We start from the raw sequence: 19,630 nt of genomic DNA, 5'->3' as shown, positions 1-19,630 counted from the left end.
CTCTTGTTTCATCAGGGGACAGTCAAAGCAATTCTAGTGTGTGAAGGAGCAGGAAATAGGACCCTATTTCTAGAGGTCAACTGAGGTGTCAACCAGGAGAAATGGGATAGCTCCTCATAGGTCCTAGGTCCCGACCGACATGGGCCCTGATGCTGGGGTATCCCGGTGTGCCCAGGTGTGTTACCGGCGCAATGGCCACAACGAGATGGATGAGCCCATGTTCACCCAGCCGCTGATGTACAAGCAGATCCGCAAACAGAAGCCCGTGCTGCAGAAGTACGCAGAGTTGCTGGTGTCGCAGGGCGTGGTCAACCAGCCTGAGTACGAGGTGCGTCCCTGGCCCTGTCCTGGTGGCTCTTTCCGGAGCCAAGGAGGGATGGAGAAGACCCGCCACGGGGCCAGTGCTCACTTCTGCAGAGCACTTAGGGTCCAAGTGAGAACGTGTGAAATATTTACAGCTACAGCATTTCAGCACATAACCTGGAAGGTCCAGGCTACTGAGGGGTTAGTTACATGAGGGAGGTGGGACCTGATAGGACTTCACTGTGGCCTCTGAGGCCCGTGGAGCCCAGTGCAGAGGGGTGAAGGGGAGAGAGGATGGTGAGGGACCCACCTGTGAGCTGGTCTCTCTGGCTGGTTATGAGAGGGAAGGCCCATGCAGGGTGATGGAGAGAGACAAGCGGTATGGGTCATGAGCATGCAGAGTCAGGGGCCTGTGAATGAGGGTGGTGCTGGGATTAGGGGCAGGTGCCGAGATGGCACTCAGGTTCAGTCCTCCTGAGGCTATGCTTGGAGCCCGAGAACTGGACCAGTTCATCAGGAAGACTGGAGGGAGGGTAAGTAGGACCCACAGCCTGCAGTGGAGAAGCCGCTGGGACGAAAACACTGTACTAGGCTTCCCACAGATCTCCCAGAGGTGATGCGTGTTGGGAGGAGAACCCGGGGGCCCGTGGGGTCTGAGGGACTCCGCACCAAGAAAGTGCCAGTGTGTGCTGGCTCGGTGTGTACTGGCTGGGTGCCTGGCAGGCCCTGTGCACAGCAGCCCTGACGGCTGCATTGTGCCCAATCCTCTAGGAGGAGATCTCTAAATATGACAAGATCTGTGAGGAGGCCTTCACCAGGTCCAAGGACGAAAAGATCTTGCACATCAAGCACTGGCTGGACTCCCCCTGGCCTGGTGAGTGAGGCATGCCACCGGAGAACCTCTTCCGCCCACACCCCATGGGTCCCAGAATTGGACCCCTGACTGCCATTCTCAAGGGAAGAAGATCTCAGCCACCTCTCGGCAGCATTTCACATGTCCACAGTTCCTATGTCAGCCTGCCCTTTCTGTCCCAGGCTTCTTCACCCTGGACGGGCAGCCGAGGAGCATGACCTGCCCCTCCACGGGCCTGACGGAGGACATTCTCACACACATTGGGAACGTGGCCAGCTCCGTGCCTGTGGAGGATTTCACCATTCACGGAGGTGAGGGTGCCCTGCCCCGCCTCTGCCACCACCCGGGCCTTCTGAAGTAGTGCCGACTCCCCTCTGGCCTAAGACTGGTCCCCACCTGGCTCAGGTTCCTGCCTCGTTCAAGGCCGAGCAAGGTGGTGGGATGAGGGTAGCCCTGTCACCTCACCCCTGCCCCAGCGTGGTCTTCAGCCAGCAGAGCGGTGGATGAAGGCACAGGATGTCACAGCCTCCCTGGTCCAGACGCCACTCCTCTGGCAACTCTGGACCCCAGAAGCTGGTGCTGTAGGGAGCTCTTGTCCTAAGAGGGTGTTCGGGGCGGCTGGTGAACACCGTCTGCCTCTGCAGGGCTGAGCCGGATCCTGAAGACCCGTGGGGAGCTGGTGAAGAACAGGACTGTGGACTGGGCTCTGGCGGAGTACATGGCTTTTGGCTCCCTACTGAAGGAGGGCATCCATATCCGGCTGAGCGGCCAGGATGTGGAGCGGGGCACTTTTAGGTAATGGCCTTGGTGTTCTTGTGGGCCCTTCAGAGCGGAGGAGACACAAAAGAAGGTCTGTGGTATTTGTCTTCCAGAAGAAAATCACTGCCAGGAAGCAGTCATTAGATCCCATTGTCTCAGGCCCAGAAGCACCCTATTCCTGCTCCGATTAGATGCTTCTGTTAAGAACCAGGCTCTGTGCCCCCAGCGGCGGCTGTGCATGGAGTCTAGTCTGAGCTGCATGCAGGGCTGGGTCCTGCCTGCTAATCTGTGCTGTTCTGCCTCAGCCATCGCCACCACGTCCTGCATGACCAGAATGTGGACAAGAGAACCTGCATCCCCATGAACCACCTCTGGCCCAACCAGGCCCCCTACACCGTGTGCAACAGCTCACTGTCCGAGTACGGGGTCCTGGGTGAGCACTGGGGCCCGCAAGGCCCTCCTCCCTTCCTCCCCAGCCACCCTCTCCCCACTGCTTCCCCGACCACCCCTTCTTCCCTTTTCACCCCCTCTTCCCCACCTCCCCTTTCCACCCACCAGCTGACTGCTGTCTGGTCTCCCTTCCTCCTACTCTGCAGGCTTCGAGCTGGGTTTTGCAATGGCCAGTCCTAACGCCCTGGTCCTCTGGGAGGCCCAGTTTGGTGACTTCCATAACACGGCCCAGTGCATCATCGACCAGTTCATCTGCCCAGGACAAGCCAAGTGGGTGCGGCAGAACGGCATCGTGCTGCTGCTGCCCCATGGCATGGAGGGCATGGTGAGCCCCCTACCCCTTCCCTGGCAGACCTAGGAAGGGCCTGCCTGGGACCCTGGTCCCGAGACTGGCAGGTGCAGGCTCTGCTGGTGTTCCCCACCTGCCTTGGAGGCAAGAGGCAGGCCCTGCTCTGTTCTGGGTAAGAAGTGGGGATGTGGCTGGGCCTCTTGGGTTCAGGCAGTCCCTGTGCTCTCCCTCCCTCCTCCCCCAGGCCCTGTGAGGAGTTTTCTTAACACTCCGATTTGGAAGCTATGAGGAGCCAGGAGTACTGGGCCCTGTCCTGATGTGGAAACTTCCCCTCTACTCCATAGGCAGGAGAAGAAGGAATTAAACTATTGGCAGGAAAGAGATAACTTGGTGTTTTTCAGACCAGAAATGAGAAAGTTGGTTAAGGAAGAGAAGTACTGAATGCAGCTGTCAGAATGGGGGAAGCTCCTCATCTGTAACTTGTGTGTCTGGTTCCAGGGCCCAGAACATTCCTCCGCCAGGCCAGAGAGGTTCCTGCAGATGTGCAATGATGATCCAGACGTCCTGCCGGTAAGTAGCCACCACCTGGGCGTCTGTGGGCGCCTCTGAAGGTACCAGTGCTCTGTCCCTCTCAGGAGTCACAGGTGGGCCCAAGCCTGCTTGTGTCCTGGAAATGAGAGGCCTCTTCAGAGCATAGAAGATACTACCAGGCTGCTTCCTGCAGCAGAAGCTTTTAGGAGTAGTACTGTCTGTGTTTTGATTCAGGCAAGTTATTTATTGCAGCTTTCAGGATCTTAGTTCCCTGGCCTGGGATTGAACCTGCGCGCTCGGGAGTGACAGCTCAGAGTCCTAACCACTAGACCGCCAGGGAGTTCCCTAGGCAAACATTTTAGAGGAAAGAACTCTGGGGTGATTTTAGTGAAACTCCAAGAGCTGAGAGGAAATTACTGGGAGTCAGTTTCTAAGGAAAGTCTGAATTGGTTTTAGCTAGACCCTGTGTCTGTCCTAGGCCAGGCAGTAGTTTTCAGAGACATAGGGATAAATGTGGGACTGAGAATTCCATTCAGAGCTTAGAGCTGGCTGGCTGAGCTCCGTCAGTGTCCCCTTTGTGTGCATCTCAGAGGGAGCTGAGGTGCCTGAGGCTGGGACCCGGGTCCTTCTGAAGCTGTCTGCCTCAGTGCCTCCCACAGCAGGGTGCTTAGAGCCATTGGGCCTCTGGCCTTTTCCCTCTTTGCTATAGGACCTTAAGGAAGCCAACTTTGACATAAATCAGCTGTATGATTGCAACTGGGTTGTCGTCAACTGCTCCACCCCTGGCAACTTCTTCCACGTGCTACGTCGCCAGATTCTCCTGCCCTTCCGGAAGCCGGTCAGTTGAGGGTATCCCTGCTCAGAGAGGCCTGGCCTGAGGACTCCAGGGCCCCAGCCCAATGGGAGGATGGACATGTGAGCGGGGGGTTGTAGGTAGTGTGTTGAGCTTGGAGGAGAGGTGAGCCCCCTCAGGGGCCGAAAGAACAGAGGGTCCTCAGGAAGCAGGCTCCTTGGCAGGGTGTTGAAGGGTGAGTGGGAGTGTGTATGAAGGGTCTAAGGGGAGAATGCCTCCTGCTGCTGCCAGTCACCGTGCAGGGCCAGGCAGGCGCATGGAGCAGGGCAGCCCTGGCCACAGGCAGGGACGCCCAGGAAAGGCTCAGGTGTCCTTCCCAGGTAGAGGGTAGTGGTGCCCAGGGTTCTGAGCAGACTAGGGCAGGCCCTGGAGGAGAGGGTGCCTAGCTGAGCAGAGCCCAGCATCTCAGGGCAGAGGAAGAGAGCCCGGGGGCAAACAGCATCATCCTGTTTGCTCTTTTCACCTCACACCTGTGCTCCTCCTGATTATAGAGCCAGGAAGGCAGCAGGAGGGCCTGTTCTGAAGACAGGCCTGGGCAGCCCCTTACTGCCCTCCTTCTGGAATACTTAGAACCTGGTCTGTCATGAGCCTGTGCTTCTGTCTTTCAGTTAATCATCTTCACCCCAAAGTCCCTGCTGCGGCATCCCGAAGCCAGGTCCAACTTTGACGAGATGCTTCCAGGTAGGCATGAGGGGGCTGGGCATTTGGAAGGGGTCTTAACTCTTGCTGTGTAGGGGGCTTGTCAGTCTCACTGTGGTCCTTGCCACATTTTTGGTTATCGGGTAAAGACCACTGAACACGACAGCCAGGGTGTCAGAGCTTGTGTGCAGATTGGTCCAACAGCGTGTCTTCTCTTGTCCCACCAGGGTACACAGCCTTTGCTGGGTGCATCCCTAGGACTCTCTTAGAGGCAGTGAAATGAGTCCAAAGTTAGAGTGCACCCTGCTTCCCGAGCACTGCTCCTGGGGGCTGACAGCAGCCAGGGACAGAGGAAAGGCACTGGGTGGGTAGGGCCTGCCGCATAACACCCAGCTCAGTGGTGTGAGGTGAGGCCCACAGCATTGCAATTTCTTTCACCCGGACAGCAGACAGAGGCGGCTGGCAGCATGCAGCAGCCCTGCACATCCCCACTTGCTGCCAGCCGTGGAGCCCCCTTTAGTTTTCTATCACGGTAAATCCTTTGGTTTTTTTCCCTTTTATTATTATTATGGTGAAATATGCATTATATAAAATTTACCATCTTAGCCACTTTTAAGTGTACAGTTCAGTGGCATTAATAAACACATTCACCGGACTTCCTTGGTAGTCCAGTGGTTAAGATGCAGCACTTCCACTGCACGAGGCACGGGTTTGATCCCTGGTTGAAGAAAGGCAACTCCCCCATCACCCCTTCTCCCCCAGCCCCTGGCGCCCACCATTCTGCCTTCTGTCTCTATAGGTTTGATTCCTCTAGGAACTGCATATAAGTGGAATTGTATAATATTTGTCTTTATGTGACTAGCTTCTGATATCCTCAGGGTTCATCCATGTTGTAACATGTGTCAGAATTTCCTTCTTTTTCAAAGCTGACTAGTATTCTATTGTATGTATATGGTATATACACTTTTTGTTTGTTCATCTGTCAGTGGACACTTGGGTTACCTCCACGTTTTAGCCATTGGGAATAATGCTGCTATGAACATGGGTGTACCAGTCTTTCTTCAAGACCTTGCTTTTGATTCCTTTGGATATATACCAAGAGGCAGAATTGCTGGGTCATATGATGACTCTTTAGTGTAACGTGCTGTTTTCCATAGCGCACTTCCATTCCCAAGAGCGCACAAGGTTCCATTCTCTCCACATGGCTTGCCAACCGTAGTACTGTTTTCTGATTCTGTCTTTGTTTTGCAATAGCCATCCTCATGACCGTGAAGTAATATCTCACTGCAATTTTGATTTTCATTTCCCTAATGATTAGTGGTGTTGAGCGTCTTTTCATGTGCTTACTGGCCATCTGTATGTTGTCTTTGGAGAAATGTCATACGTCCTTGCACATTTTTTAATTGGGTTGCTTATTTTGTTGTTGAGTTGTGCAATTTCTCTCCATTTACTGGATATAGATGCCTTATCAGATATATGACTTGCAACTATTTTCTTCCATCTGTGTTGTCTTCTGATGTACAAAATTTTTTAATTTTCATAAAGTCCACTTTTTCTATTTTTTTCTTATGCTGCCTATGCCTTTGAAGTCACATCTAAGAAATCCTTGTCAAATTCAGTGTTTATGTTTTGTAATTGCAGCTCTTGGTCTGCCTTTAATCCATTTTTAGTCAGTGTTCTGTGTGGTGTAAGGGCCTACCTTCATTTGCATATGGGTATCCAGTTTTCCCAACACCATTTGTTGAAGAGACTGTCCTTTCCCCATTGGATGTTACTGCTTCTCTTGTCAAAATCATCTGACCATGGATGTGAAGCTTTATTTCTGAACTCTGTTCTCTTCCACTGGTCTGTATATCTGTCTTTGTGCCAATACCATGCTCTGATATTGTAGCTTTGTAATAAGTTTTGAAATCAGGAAACATGAGTCTTCCAACTTTGTTTTTCTTTTTCAAGATAGTTTTGACTATTTAGAATCCTTTGGGATACCATGAATCTTAGGATGGATTTTATTTCTGCAAAAAAAATGTCTATGTCCTTGGGATTTTGATAAGGATTGCGAATCTGTAGATTGCTTTGGTCGAATTAACATCGTGACAGTGTTAAGTCTCCCAGTCCATGAACACAAATGACTTTCCATTTATTGGTATCTTTAATTTCTTTCAGTAATGTTCTGTAGTTTTCAGTGTACAAGTTTTTCATTTTCTTGGTTAAGTTTATTTCTAAGTGATTTTATTTATTTGATGCTGTTTCAAATAGGATTTTTTTTTTTTACTTTGGGATTGTTCATAGAAATAAAACTAAATTCTGAGTGTTAATTTTCTATCCTGTAGTTTTGCTGAATTCATTTACTAGTTTTAACAAGTTTGTGTGTGTGTGTGTGTGTATGTGTGTGGAATCTTTAGGGGGTTCTACATATAAAACAAACAGATGATTTTACTTATTCCTTTACAATTTAGATACCTTTTATTTCTTTTCCTTGCCTAATTGCCCTGGCTAGAATTCCAGTGTTATGGTGAATAGAAGTGGTGAGAACGGACATTCTTCGCTTGTTTTGATCTTAGAGCAAATGCTTTCAGTCTTTTGCAGATGAGTATGATGTTCACAGTGGGTGTCTCATGTCTGGCCTTTTTGTGTGTGAAGGTAGTTTCCTTCTAATCCTAGCGTTTGCGTGTGTGGCGTGAATGTGAGCATGTTGTGTGCTGCATATGTGTCACTAAGTGAACCCCTCATTTTGAATGCAGCTTTCTGAAGTCAGCCTTGTTTCCAGAGGGATGGTTCAGGCCATGAGTATCTGAATATTTGTTCCAGTTTCCAGTGTGGAAAGTTTTGGTATTTGTAAACTCAGGAGGAGTCTGAGCAGAGCGGTCATGGGGTGCTCTACCAGTCCTAGCTGTCCCCCATGTCTGAGGCAGATCGTTCTGAAGAATGAACCAATGTCACTTGCTCTCCAAGGCTGTTAGGCTACCGTGCCTGTTAGGCTCTCTCAGTGTGGATTAATTCAAGGATGTCACAGGCTGGTGGGAGGAGCAGTGTCCTAACCCTCAGAAACCGTGTGTTCTGGTGTCAGCCATGGTACAGCCCCACCTCACAGAGGGAAGGCCCTAGACACCCTCCGCCAAGTCCTGAGCAAACCCCCTGGCCATGGGGATTCTCTCGTAGGAACCCACTTCCAGCGGGTGATCCCAGAAGATGGCCCTGCAGCACAGAACCCAGGAAACGTCAAGAGACTTCTCTTCTGTACCGGCAAGGTGTACTATGACCTCACCCGAGAGCGCAAAGCACGGGACATGGTGGAGCAGGTGGCCATCACCAGGATCGAGCAGGTGAGGGCGTGTGGTTCCCAGACCAGTACTGGCGGTCCTCCTCCCGGTGTCCGGGCCCTCGAGCTTTCCCAGAGTTTCTGGCACGGACATCTTTTAGGGATCACTGAGCTCCCTGCTGGGGACACCAGCCTTGCCTCTTGCCACTCTGAGCATCTTCTCCTGACAGTAGCTTCTCTCTCTCCCCCCAGCTGTCGCCTTTCCCCTTCGACCTCCTGCTGCAGGAGGTCCAGAAGTACCCTAACGCTGAGCTGGCCTGGTGCCAGGAGGAGCACAAGAACCAAGGCTACTACGACTACGTGAAGCCCAGGCTGCGAACCACCATCAGCCGCGCCAAGCCTGTGTGGTAAGGACTCGGGCAGTCAGCTGGGGCCAGGGAGGGTGACGAGCCCCGTTCCCCTCAGTGGCCCTCAACGCTCACTGTCACCGCCCTCAGGTATGCTGGCCGGGACCCAGCAGCAGCTCCAGCCACCGGCAACAAGAAGACCCACCTCACGGAGCTGCAGCGCCTCCTGGACACAGCCTTCGACCTGGACGCATTCAAGAACTTCTCGTAGATGGCGCCTGGGCTGCTTGGGCCGCCCTGCACCTCACGACTGCCCCTCGCTTCCAACTAAAGCATCGTGCCTCCGCACTGCCCGCACCTCTGCCCGTCCATACCGCACGCGCCCCGTGCTCACTTAGGAACTAGGCTGTTTGCCCCCTCCTGTGCTTGGCTGTCCCCCAAGCCAGATGCCCCCCCGGGCGCTACAGCTTCTGTCCAGCTGAACAGCCTTCATGGAGACAGTGGGGAGCGGGAGGAGGAGAGGGAGCCCCTGCAGGTATCCTGGGAGGGAAGATCTGCCCCGACCCCGTCCCCCCAGCTCACCCCACAGGACCGGCCTCATGCGGCATCCCCCTGTGCCAGCAGTCCTGGTCACCCAGCAAAGCGTTCCTGCACCTGGACAAGAGTGGCCTCCTCTCCCCAAGCTGAGCCTCCAACCCCTCCCAGGAGCCGTCAATGTCTGAGGGTTTGTGGGGTGGGTGGGCTCTAGCAGGACCCTCACCATGTGGTGGACCAAGGGCACTGCTGCAGGACGGCTGCTGGGAGATGGCCTGAGACTGACCTGGCACAGAGCGGGAGGGTCCACTCTGCAGCGACCACTTCCACCGCTCCAGAGGGTCCCGGCCATGTGCGGGGCCGTGCACACTCCACCACCTGGGGCTGGGTGTGGCCAGGAAGTGCCGCTCAGGGCCGGGGCGCCGGCTGCTCCTCTGGTCCTTCCCTTCACTTCCAAGCCACCTCCTTTCCTCTTCCCTTCAACTCGATGGAGACTCCGAAGCATTCTTCTCTCTACTGTGCCAAAGCTGGTCAGAGGGGGAGAGGAGGGGCAGGAGTGAGGGGCAGCACAAGGCCAAGGGGCCAGCTCCCCCGGCCCGTCACAGGGACAGATCTGATTTATTTATTTTGGTTAAAAAAAGTAACAAGAACAACTTTGCATTGCATTTGGCTCGACCCATAAAATCTGAGTTCTCCCTGAGCCTGTGTATGGTGTCATTCTTTCTGCTTCGCCGTCTCCTCCAAAGAAAAGGCTACCGCAGCATCTCTGCCCTGCCTGGGAAGCGGCTCTCCTCTTTGCCGGGCTCAGGTGGACCTCCCGCCTCCTGACCACCTCCCTCTGGTTGCCAGCAGCGCCAGGTGATTGGCCACCATCCTCCTCCTCACCTGGCCTCTCCATCCTTATCGTTGAAGATAGTGTCTGACGCACCCTTATATCTGAGTGTGCCCTGCTCCTAGGTCCCCCAGCACACTCCACCTAAAAAAAGTATTCAGCCATCTGAGCCAGCGTGCATGGTGGGCTCACCCTAGGACACTTGTTAGCACCCTTCAGGAGCCCAAGCCACTCATCGGACCTCGGGAGGCGAGCCATCATACCAGCCGAGCCTTCACAAGGCCCTGTCCCCTTTTGACAAGAGCCCCACTGCCTTCAACCCACACCATGCCGGGCTTGGTTCCCTGGAGGGTAGACAGGTCTCAGCACTGAAGGAGAGCTCAGGGGAAGGCCTGGGTGTGGACATGAGGGTAACTTCCATCATGGGGCCCCCTGACGTTCACCCAGTCTTCTGGGCCACACCAGGGTCCCTTGTCCTTGAAGCCTTTTCAGAATGTCTTCATTTTGTCCAGGGGTTGCCCAAGGGTCCTCCCGACCTGCCATTGTCTCAGGCGGGTGGTGGGGAGGGAGTGGGAGATGGGACAGCTGTCCCTGTGGGCTTCAAAACCAGCACCCCATCCATCTGATGTGGTCAGCCAGGCAGGTTAGAGCTAAAAGAGACAAAACAAATGGCTCAGGAGCCCCTTTCCTGGAGAGACTTCCAGCGCTCTGAGGGGGCAGCTGTCCTGAACTCTGGGAAGTTAGAGTCCAATCCAGAGCACATAGAGCTAAGACACAAGATGGAAGCTGGGCCCTCACATCCTGCTGCTTCCAGTCTGGTCAGGGAGTGCAGGGGAGCCAAGAGCCCAAGGGGTCTGGTTACTTCCGGTAGGGGGGCTTCTGAGGAAGCCACCACCATGGGCCCTTCTTTCAGGGCTGGGGCCACAGGAATGGGGCAAGGGACTCAGCAGGTCTCTCCCACTCCCACGGCTCCGAGGGGGTCTGCAGCCCTGCCCACATCCAGGGAGAGCAGACCTGAGGCTCTGAAAGATGAGGCATAATCAGACCATGCTGGGCCACACGTTGGGCAGAGACTACTCTGGTCAGCTCTGTTCTGCTTCAGTCATCAGTTGCCTCTCTCCTAAAATCAGAGCAATGGTGGGAAGGAAGGAACCTCACAGTCTAGGAGAGCAGCCTGTGACCTTACACGGGATTTCGAGGGGACCTGGACCAGTGTGCAGGTGCATGCACAAGTGTGCATGTCAGTGTGTGCACATGTGTATGTGTCTGACGTGCCTCTGTGTGTGTGTGTGTGTGTGTGCGCATAAGCGTGTGTGTGCCTGAGAGTGTGCCTGGGCCACTTGATGCAGATTCCTGGCCTTTCTGGATATAAAGGCCCATCTCCCATCTGCACCTGTGAAAGTATCGGAAGAGGGTCAGCATGCCTGGCAGGAGGGGCTGTCCCTGGGAGGGGCACCCAGGACAGGTGGGCCTGAGCCAAGGAGAAGCCAAGGGGTTCAAGTCCCAGCCATGTGGGTTAGAGTCTCAAGGTGAGGTGAACGGTTTCATTGGGAGGTGCTGATGGACCTTTCGAGAACCAGAGAAGCCGTGCAGGAGCATCTGAGTTTCCAGTGACTGTCATAACAACAAATCACAGTACCACAAACCGGAGGTGGGGGTGGGGGACCATAGGAACTCACACTGTCACTCTGGAGGCCAGTCTCTGAAAGTGAGGTGTTGGCAGGGCCATACTCCCTCTGCAGGCTCCAAGGAATCTTCCCATTCCCAGGCTGGTGGCCTCACGACTGCTGTCTCAGCTCTGTGGTCACATTTCTGTCTATGTCTCCATCTCTAAGCTCCCCTAGCCTTTCTCTGATGTTTTCAGGGTCCACCTGAAGAATGCACGATAAACTCGTCCTCTGATAACTCACACCCTTTGCCATATGAGGTGATAGATATTCAAGAGACTAGGATGTGGACATGTTTTGGGGGGGCTTCCATTTGGCCTACCGTATGGAGCTACATCCAAGGACAAGAAGCAGGTACTACTGTCAGCAGGTAAGATAGGGGATCCCCAGAAAAAAATGAACCAGGCATGGGTTTCTTGGCATAAGAGAAGCTATTTTTTTTTTAACCGGTTTTCTTTGGCTACACCGGGTCTTAATATCAGCACACAGATCTTGTAGTGACAGCATGCTAATTCTTAGTTCTAGCATGTGGGATCTAGTTCCCTGACCAGGGATCAAATCCAGGCCCCCTGTATTGGGAGAGTGGAATGTTTGCCTCTGGGCCACCAGAGAAATCCCTAAGAGAAGCCATTTTGTGACGTAAGCTTGGTTACTGTGCTTGCTCTTGAACAACCCACTTCAGTATTCTTGCCTGGAAAATCCCATGGACGGAAGAGCCTGGTAGCCTACAGCCCGTGGGGTCGCAAAGAATCGGACATCACTTCACTTCAAGGGGGAAAAAGATCGATGGTTATCAGGCAAGAGAAGTAACAATAGCTAAGATAACAGGTCACTTGTAAAGACTTCAGTTCTAGTTCTTTGGTAAAGACTGGGAAGCACTTTCCTGAGCTGTTATGCAGAATTTAAGCCCGCCTCAGGCATTCAACTATCAGATCAACTGGAACCTGCGGTTGATGATAATGATGATAATGTTAACCTTTTCTGACTCCCATGTGTGTGTGTTAATTCCTCAGTCCTGTCTGACTCTTTGTGACCTCATGGACTGTGCAGCCATGGGATTCTCCAGGCAAGAATACTGGAGTGGATTGCCATTCCCTTCTCCAGGGGATCTTTCCACCCAAGGATTGAATGGGCTCTGACCCCCATGCATTCAACCAACTAAAGCCTGGACTCTGTCCACTGCCCAAGCCCTTTTATGGACATGCATGTTGTTGTTCAGTCGCTTAGTGTCCAACTCTTTGCCACCCCATGGACTGTAGCACACCAGGCTTCCCTGTCCATCACCAACTCCCAGAGTTTACTCAGACTCATGTCCATCGAGTTGGTGATGCCATCCAACCATCTCATCCTCTGTCATCCCCTTATCCTCTGGCCTTCAATCTTTCCCAGCATTAGTCTTTTCTAAGGAGTCAGCACTTCACATTAGGTGGCCAAAGCATTGGAGCTTTAACTTCAGCATCAGTCCTTTCAATGAATATTCAGGACTGATTTCCTTTAGGATTGACTGATTTGATCTCCTTGCAGTCCAAGGGATTCACAAGAGTCTTCTCTAATACCACAGTTCAAAAGCATCAATTCCTCAGCGCTCAGCTTTCTTTATGGTCCAACTCTCACATCTATACATGACCACTGGAAAAACCATAGCTTTGACTAGATGGATCTTTGTTGGCCAAGTAATGTCTCTGTTTTTTAATATGCTGTCTAGGTTGGTCATAGCTTTTCTTCCAAGGAGCAAGTGTCTTTTAATCTCATGGGTGCAATCACCATTGGCAGTGATTTGGGAGCCCCCCAAAAATAAAGTCTGTCATGGTTTCCATTGTTGCCTCATCTATCTGCCATGAAGTGATGTGACCAGATTCCATGATCTTCATTGTTTGAATGTTGAGTTTAAAAGCAGCTTTTTCACTCGCCTCTTCCACTTTGATCAAGAGGCTCTTTAGTTCTTCGCTTTCTGCCATAAGGGTGATGTCATCTGCATATCTGAGGTTATTGATATTTCTCCCAGCAATCTTGATTCCAGCTTGTGCTTCATCCAGCCCAGCATTTCTTATGATGTACTCTGCATATAAATTAAGTAAGCAGGGTGACAATATACAGCCTTGACATACTCCTTTCCCAATTTGGAGCCAGTCTGTTTTTCCATGTCTGGTTCTAACTGTGGCTTCGTGACCTGCATACAGCTTTCTCAGGAGGCAGTTAAGGTGGTCTAGTATTCCCATCTCTTTAAGAATTTTCCATTTTGTTGTTATCCACACAGTCAAAGGCCTTAGCCTAGTCAATAAAACAGAAGTAGATGTTTTTCTGGAACTCTCTTGCTTTTTCAATGATCCAAAGGATGTTGGCAATTTGATCTCTGCTTCCTCTGCCTTCTCTAAATCCAGCTTGAACATTTGGAAGTTCATGGTTCACGTTGAAGCCTGGCTTGGAGAATTTTGAGCATTACTTTTCTCAAGACCAGGAGCTGACTATGGCTCAGATCTTGAACTCCTTATTGCCAAATTCAGACTTACATTGAAGAAAGTAGGGAAAACCACTTCCTGTACAATGTTACAAACCTCCATCCATAGTTCTTCAAGCACTCTATCAGATCTAATCCCTTGAATCTATTTGTCACTTTCACTGTATAAGCATAAAGGATTTGATTTAGGTCATACCTGAATGGTCTAGTGGTTTTCCCCACTTTCTTCAATTTAAGTCTGAATTTGGCAATAAGAAATTCATGATCTGAGCCACAGTTAGCTCCCCATCTTGTTTTTGCTGACTGTATACAGCTTCTCCATCTTTGGCTGCAAAGAATATAATCAATCTGATTTCAATATTGACCATCTGGTGATGTCCATGTGTAGAGTCTTCTCTTGTGTTGTTGGAAGAGGGTGTTTGCTATGACCAGTGCATTCTGTTGACAAAACTCTGTTAACCTTTGCCCTGCTTCATTTTGTACTCCAAGGCCAAATTTGTCTGTTATTCCAGGTATCTCTTGACTTACTACTTTTGCATTCCAGTCTGCTATGATGAAGAGGACACCTTTTCTGGGTGTTAGTTCTAGAAGGTCTTGTAGGTCTTCATGGAACTGTTCAGCTTCTTCAGCATTAGTGATTGGGGCATAGACTTCAATTACTGTGATATTGACTGTTTTGCCTTGGAAATGAACAGAGATCATTCTGTCGTTTTTGAGATTGCACGCAAGTACTTCATTTCAAGTGCTTTTGTTGACAATGAGAGCTACTCCATTTCTTCTAAGGGATTCTTGCCCACAGTAATAGATATAATGATCATCTGAACTGAATTTGCCCTTTCCTGTCCATTTTAGTTCACTGAATCCTAAAATGTTGATGTTCACTCTTGGCATCTCCTGTTTGACCTCTTCCAATTTAACTTGATTCGTGGACCTAACATTCCAGGTTCCTATGCAATATTGCTCTTTACAGCATTAGACTTTACTTCCATTGCCTGTCACATCCACAACTGGGCATTGTTTTTGCTTTGGCTCTGTCTCTTCACTCTTTCTGGAGTTATTTCTCCACTCTTCTCTGGTAGTGTATTGGGCACCTACCAACCTGGGGAGTTCATCTTTCAGTGTCATATCTTTTTGCCTTTTTATACTGTTCATGGGGTTCTCAAGGCAAGAATACTGAAGTGACCCTACAAGAGACTGACCCAGACTTGCCCGTGAGTGTCCAGGAGTCTCTGGTGGAGGCATGGGTCAGCAGTCACCCACTACAGGGTCGGGGGCACTGAGTGCAGCAGTGTGTGCACAGGACCTTTTGAAGGAGGTCGCCATTATCTTCATTACCTCCACCATAGTTGGGTCTCAGGTCAAACAACAGGGAGGGAACACAGCCCCCCCCATCTACAGAAAAGTTGATTAAAGATTTACTGAGGATGGCCATCAGAACAAGACCCAGTTTCCCCCACAGTCAGTCTCTTCCATCAGGAAACTTCCATAAGCCTCTTATCTTTATCCTTCAGAGGGCAGACAAAATGAAAACCACAGTCACAGAAAACTAGTCAAACTGATCACATGAACCACAGCCTTGTCTAATCAATGAAACTATGAGCCATGCCGTGTAGGGCCACCCAAGACGGATGGGTCATGGTGGCAAGTTCTGACAAAACATGGTCCAGTGGAGAAAGGAATGGCAAACCGTTTCAGTATTCTTGCCTGGAGAACCCCATGAACAGTATGAAAAGGCAAAAAGATATAACACTGAAAGATGAACTCCCCAGTTTGGTAAGCTCCCAATATGGAAGTTCCAGTTCAGTTCAGTTCAGTTGCTCAGTCAAGTCTGACTCTTTGCAACCCCATGAACCACAGCATGCCAGGCCTCCCTGTCCATCACTAACTCCTGGAGTTTACCCCAACTCATGTCCATTGAGTCGATGATGCCATCCAACCATCTCATCCTCTGTTGTCCCCTTTTCCTCCTGCCCTTAATCTTTCCCAGCATCAGGGTCTTTTCAAATGAGTCAGCTCTTCACATCAGGTGGCCAAAGTATTGGAGTTTCAGCTTCAACATCAGTCCTTCCAATGAACACCCAGGACTGATTTCCTTTAGGATGGACTGGTTGGATCTCCTTGCAGTCCAAGCGACTCTCAATAGTCTTCTCCAACACCACAGTTCAAAAGCATCAATTCTTCTTTGCTCAGCTTTATAGTCCAACTCTCACATCCATACATGACCACTGGAAAAACCATGGCCTTGACTAGATGGCAGGAGCAGCCAAGAGGAGCTACCCCAAGTCCAAGGTCAGGAGCAGCAGCTGTGCTTTTCTGGAGCAGCCATGAAGAGATACCCCATGTCCAAGGTAAGAGGAATCCAAGTAAGACAGTAGGCGCTGAGGGGAGGGCATCGGAGGGCAGACAGACTGAAACCACAATCACAGACAACTCTCCAATCTGATCATATGGACCACAGCCTTGTTTAACTCAATGAAACTAAGCCATGCCATGTGAGGCTACCCAGACGGACAGGTCATGGTGGAGAGGTCTGACAGAATGTGGTCCACTGGAGAAGGGAATGGCAAACCACTTCAGTATTCTTTCCTTGAGAACCCCATGAACAGTATGAAAAGGCAAAAAGTTAGGACACTGAAAGATGAACTCCCCAGGTCGGTAGGTGCCCAATATGCTACAGGAGATCAGTGGAGAAATAACTCCAGAAAGAATGAAGAGATGGAGCCAAAGCAAAAACAACGCCCAGTTGTGGATGTGACTGGTGATCGAAGCAGGGTCCGATGCTGTAAAGAGCAATATTGCATAGGAACCTGGAATGTCAGGTCCATGAATCAAGGCAAATTGGAAGTGGTCCAACAGGAGATGGCAAGAGTGAACGCTGACATTCTAGGAATCAGTGAACTAAGGACTAGAATTGGTGAATTTAACTCAGATGACCATTATAGCTACTACTGTGGGCAGGAATCCCTTAGAAGAAATGGAGTTAGCCATCATGGTCAACAAGATAGTTCAAAATGCAGTACTTGGATGCAATCTCAAAAATGACAGAATGATCTCTGTTCGTTTCCAAGGCAAACCAGTCAATATCATGGTAATCCAAGTCTATGCTCTGACCAGAAATGCTGAAAAACCTGAAGTTGAATGGTTCTATGAAGACCTACAAGACCTTTTAGAACTAACACCCCCAAAAGATGTCCTTTTCATTATAGGGGACTGGAATGCAAAAGTAGGAAGTGAAGAAACACCTGGAGTAGCAGGCAAATTTGGCCTTGGAGTACAAAATGAAGCAGGACAAAGGCTAATAGAGTTTTGCCAAGAGAATGCACTGGTCATAGCAAACGTCCTCTTCCAACAACACAAGAGAAGATTCTACACATGGACATCACCAGATGGCCAACATCAAAATCAGATTGATTGTATTCTTTGCGGCCAAAGATGGAGAAGCTGTATACAGTCAGCAAAAACAAGATGGGGAGCTAACTGTGGCTCAGATCATGAATTCCTTATTGCCAAATTCAGACTTAAATTGAAGAAAGTGGGGAAAACCACTAGACCATTCAGGTATGACCTAAATCATGGCAGTTCCAAGGCACTGTCAAAAGACCAAGGAGTGGGTGGTGACCCAGTTCCTGGAAATTCCCACCCCTTTCCCAAAATAGTTGGAATAATCCTCCTACTCATTAGCATATGAAACTACCCAGCGCATAAAAACTAACCATGCCACATTTTGCAGCAGCACTTACCCTCTGCAATGGCCCACAAACTCTGTCTTTTTAGTGTGCTTCTCTCTTAATCTGAATAAATCCACTTCTTACCTATCATTTTGTCTCTCACTGGATTCTTTCTGCAATGAGACATCAAGAACCTGAGCTTCATTAGGTCCTGAAATCAGGTTCCATGGGTTTTGGCTGGGTTCTAATTCCATGCAGGGTTTTGGCTGGGTTCAAATACTGGCCATGTGGGTTTGAGCCCCAAATGGGTTTTTGCTGGGTTTGAGTTCCAGCACATAGGTTCAAGTCCCACTCTTGAACCTATGGTTTCAAGGGAACTAGATCCCACATGCTACAACTAAGAGTTCCTATGCTGCAAATAAAGATCCTGCATTTCACAACAAAGACGGAAGACTCCTTGTGCCTCAACTGAGACCCAGCACAGTCAAATAAATACTTTTTAAAAAGAAAAGAACTGGGCATGTTTATCTTCCAACAGAAGATTCCAAGGCAAAATTCTCATTGTATACAGTTGTAGATGGAAGACTTTAGGGAGGCAGATTTTTCCAGTAAGTAAGGGAGAGTCTTCTAACAATCTGTATAGTCAAACATGAAAACACTATCCAGAAGGGAACCGGCATCAAACAGCATCTCCTAGGGCTGTTGCACTGGGGAGGTAACAGACCTGCCTGCAGAGTTCAAATTCAGGACCCTACTGTGGCCATTTCTGGCCTCTTCCCGGAACTTGCCAGCAACTCCCCCAAACTCACAGCCTCCTGGAGGCAGAAGCAGGTCATATTCCATGGTGCCTGCCTCCCTCATCATGTGGGTCTCTTCTGGGGCCAGCTCTCCAGAGAATCTTCCTCTGCTCTTTAACCTATTTCCCAGCAGTCCCCATCTTCCAGTTTTCTTTTATTTTTCTTCCTAACCCTCACATTGATGGACAGATTGTTACCTGGTGAGTCATTTCTTTCTTTTTGTCCCTTCTAGTGGGAGCAGGGAGGAGAGGAGTTACTACCATGGTCACTGGGGTGTTCAGAGCCCAGTGCCTGGTACAGCAGGCCACCATATTTGTTCAATGAATTAATGGTTCTCAAAAGATACAGAGTTCAGGTAGCCTTGAGGGAAGAAATTTCAGCATTATTACAAGTTAATTATGAGGCATCCATCAATGGAGGAATGGATAGACAAAAGGTGGTATACACACAAAAATGAAATACTGTTCAGCCTTTAAAAGGAGAGAAATTATGCAAGCTGTAATGTGAATGAACCTTCAAGACATTCAGTTCAGTTCAGCTGAGTCGCTCAGTCGTGTTCAACTCTTTGCGACCCCATGGACTGCAGTACGCCTGGCCTCCCTGTCCATCACCAACTCCCGGATCTTGCTCAAACTCATGTCCATCGAGTCAGTGATGCCATCCAACCATCTCATCCTCTGTCCTCCCCTTCTCCTCCTGCCTTCAATCTTTCCCAGCATCAGGGTCTTTTCCATGAGTCAGTTCTTTGCACCAGGTGGCCAGAGTATTGGAGCTTCAGCTTCAGCATCAGTCCTTCCAATGAATATTCAGGACTGATTTCCTTTAGGATTGACTGGTTTGATCACCTTGCTGTCCAAGGGATAGGCTACCCACTTCAGTATTCTTGGGCTTCCCTTTTGGCCCAGCAGGTAAAGAATCCACCTGCAGTATGGGAGATCTGTGTTCGATCCCTGGGTTGGGAAGATCCCCTGGAGAAGGGAAAGGCTACCCACTACAGCATTCTGGCTTAGAGAGTATGGGGTCACAGTTGGACATGACCAAGTGACTTTCAAGACATCAGTCACAAATGGACAAATACTGTATGATTCCACTTCTATCAGGTCCCTAGAGGAGTCAGATTCAGAGACAGAAAGTAGAATGGTGGGTGGGAGGCGGATGGGGAACTATTGTTTGATGAGTACAAAGTATCACTTTTAGGAGATGAAAAAGCTATGGGTGGTGATAGTGGGGAATGTGCTTAACACCACTGTACACTTAAAACTGGTAAGGATGGTAAACTTTGTTACTGTATTTTACAATAAAAAAAAAATGTGGGTAATCAGGAGAATGTGGTCTTCCTAAAGGAAGGGTAGATAATAGTCGAGAATAACTTAAAGACTGATAATAGCATA

General features: G+C 50.0%; 1 protein-coding gene across 2 annotated transcripts in view; it reads left to right on the top strand.

Annotated features, from left to right (window-relative positions):
* Nucleotides 1-9,517, top strand: part of OGDH (oxoglutarate dehydrogenase) — a 67,318-nt gene extending 57,801 nt beyond the window's left edge. For both annotated transcript variants that reach the window (XM_055590683.1, XM_055590682.1), the window contains 12 exons: nt 176-328; nt 1,075-1,177; nt 1,339-1,467; nt 1,801-1,951; nt 2,221-2,348; nt 2,512-2,690; nt 3,153-3,224; nt 3,895-4,023; nt 4,647-4,719; nt 7,837-8,000; nt 8,189-8,343; nt 8,434-9,517. In XM_055590683.1, coding sequence (XP_055446658.1) covers nt 176-328; nt 1,075-1,177; nt 1,339-1,467; nt 1,801-1,951; nt 2,221-2,348; nt 2,512-2,690; nt 3,153-3,224; nt 3,895-4,023; nt 4,647-4,719; nt 7,837-8,000; nt 8,189-8,343; nt 8,434-8,554 — 1,557 coding nt within the window. In that variant the 3' untranslated portion in view covers nt 8,555-9,517. The remainder of the gene's footprint in view (nt 1-175; nt 329-1,074; nt 1,178-1,338; nt 1,468-1,800; nt 1,952-2,220; nt 2,349-2,511; nt 2,691-3,152; nt 3,225-3,894; nt 4,024-4,646; nt 4,720-7,836; nt 8,001-8,188; nt 8,344-8,433) is intronic.
* Nucleotides 9,518-19,630: the final 10,113 nt, after the last annotated feature.

This window comes from Bubalus kerabau, chromosome 8 (genome assembly GCF_029407905.1).
Source record: "Bubalus kerabau isolate K-KA32 ecotype Philippines breed swamp buffalo chromosome 8, PCC_UOA_SB_1v2, whole genome shotgun sequence".
Lineage (NCBI taxonomy): Eukaryota > Metazoa > Chordata > Mammalia > Artiodactyla > Bovidae > Bubalus > Bubalus kerabau.
Note: the sequence above shows the minus strand (reverse complement) of the source record. Positions and strands in the feature narration are given on the sequence as shown.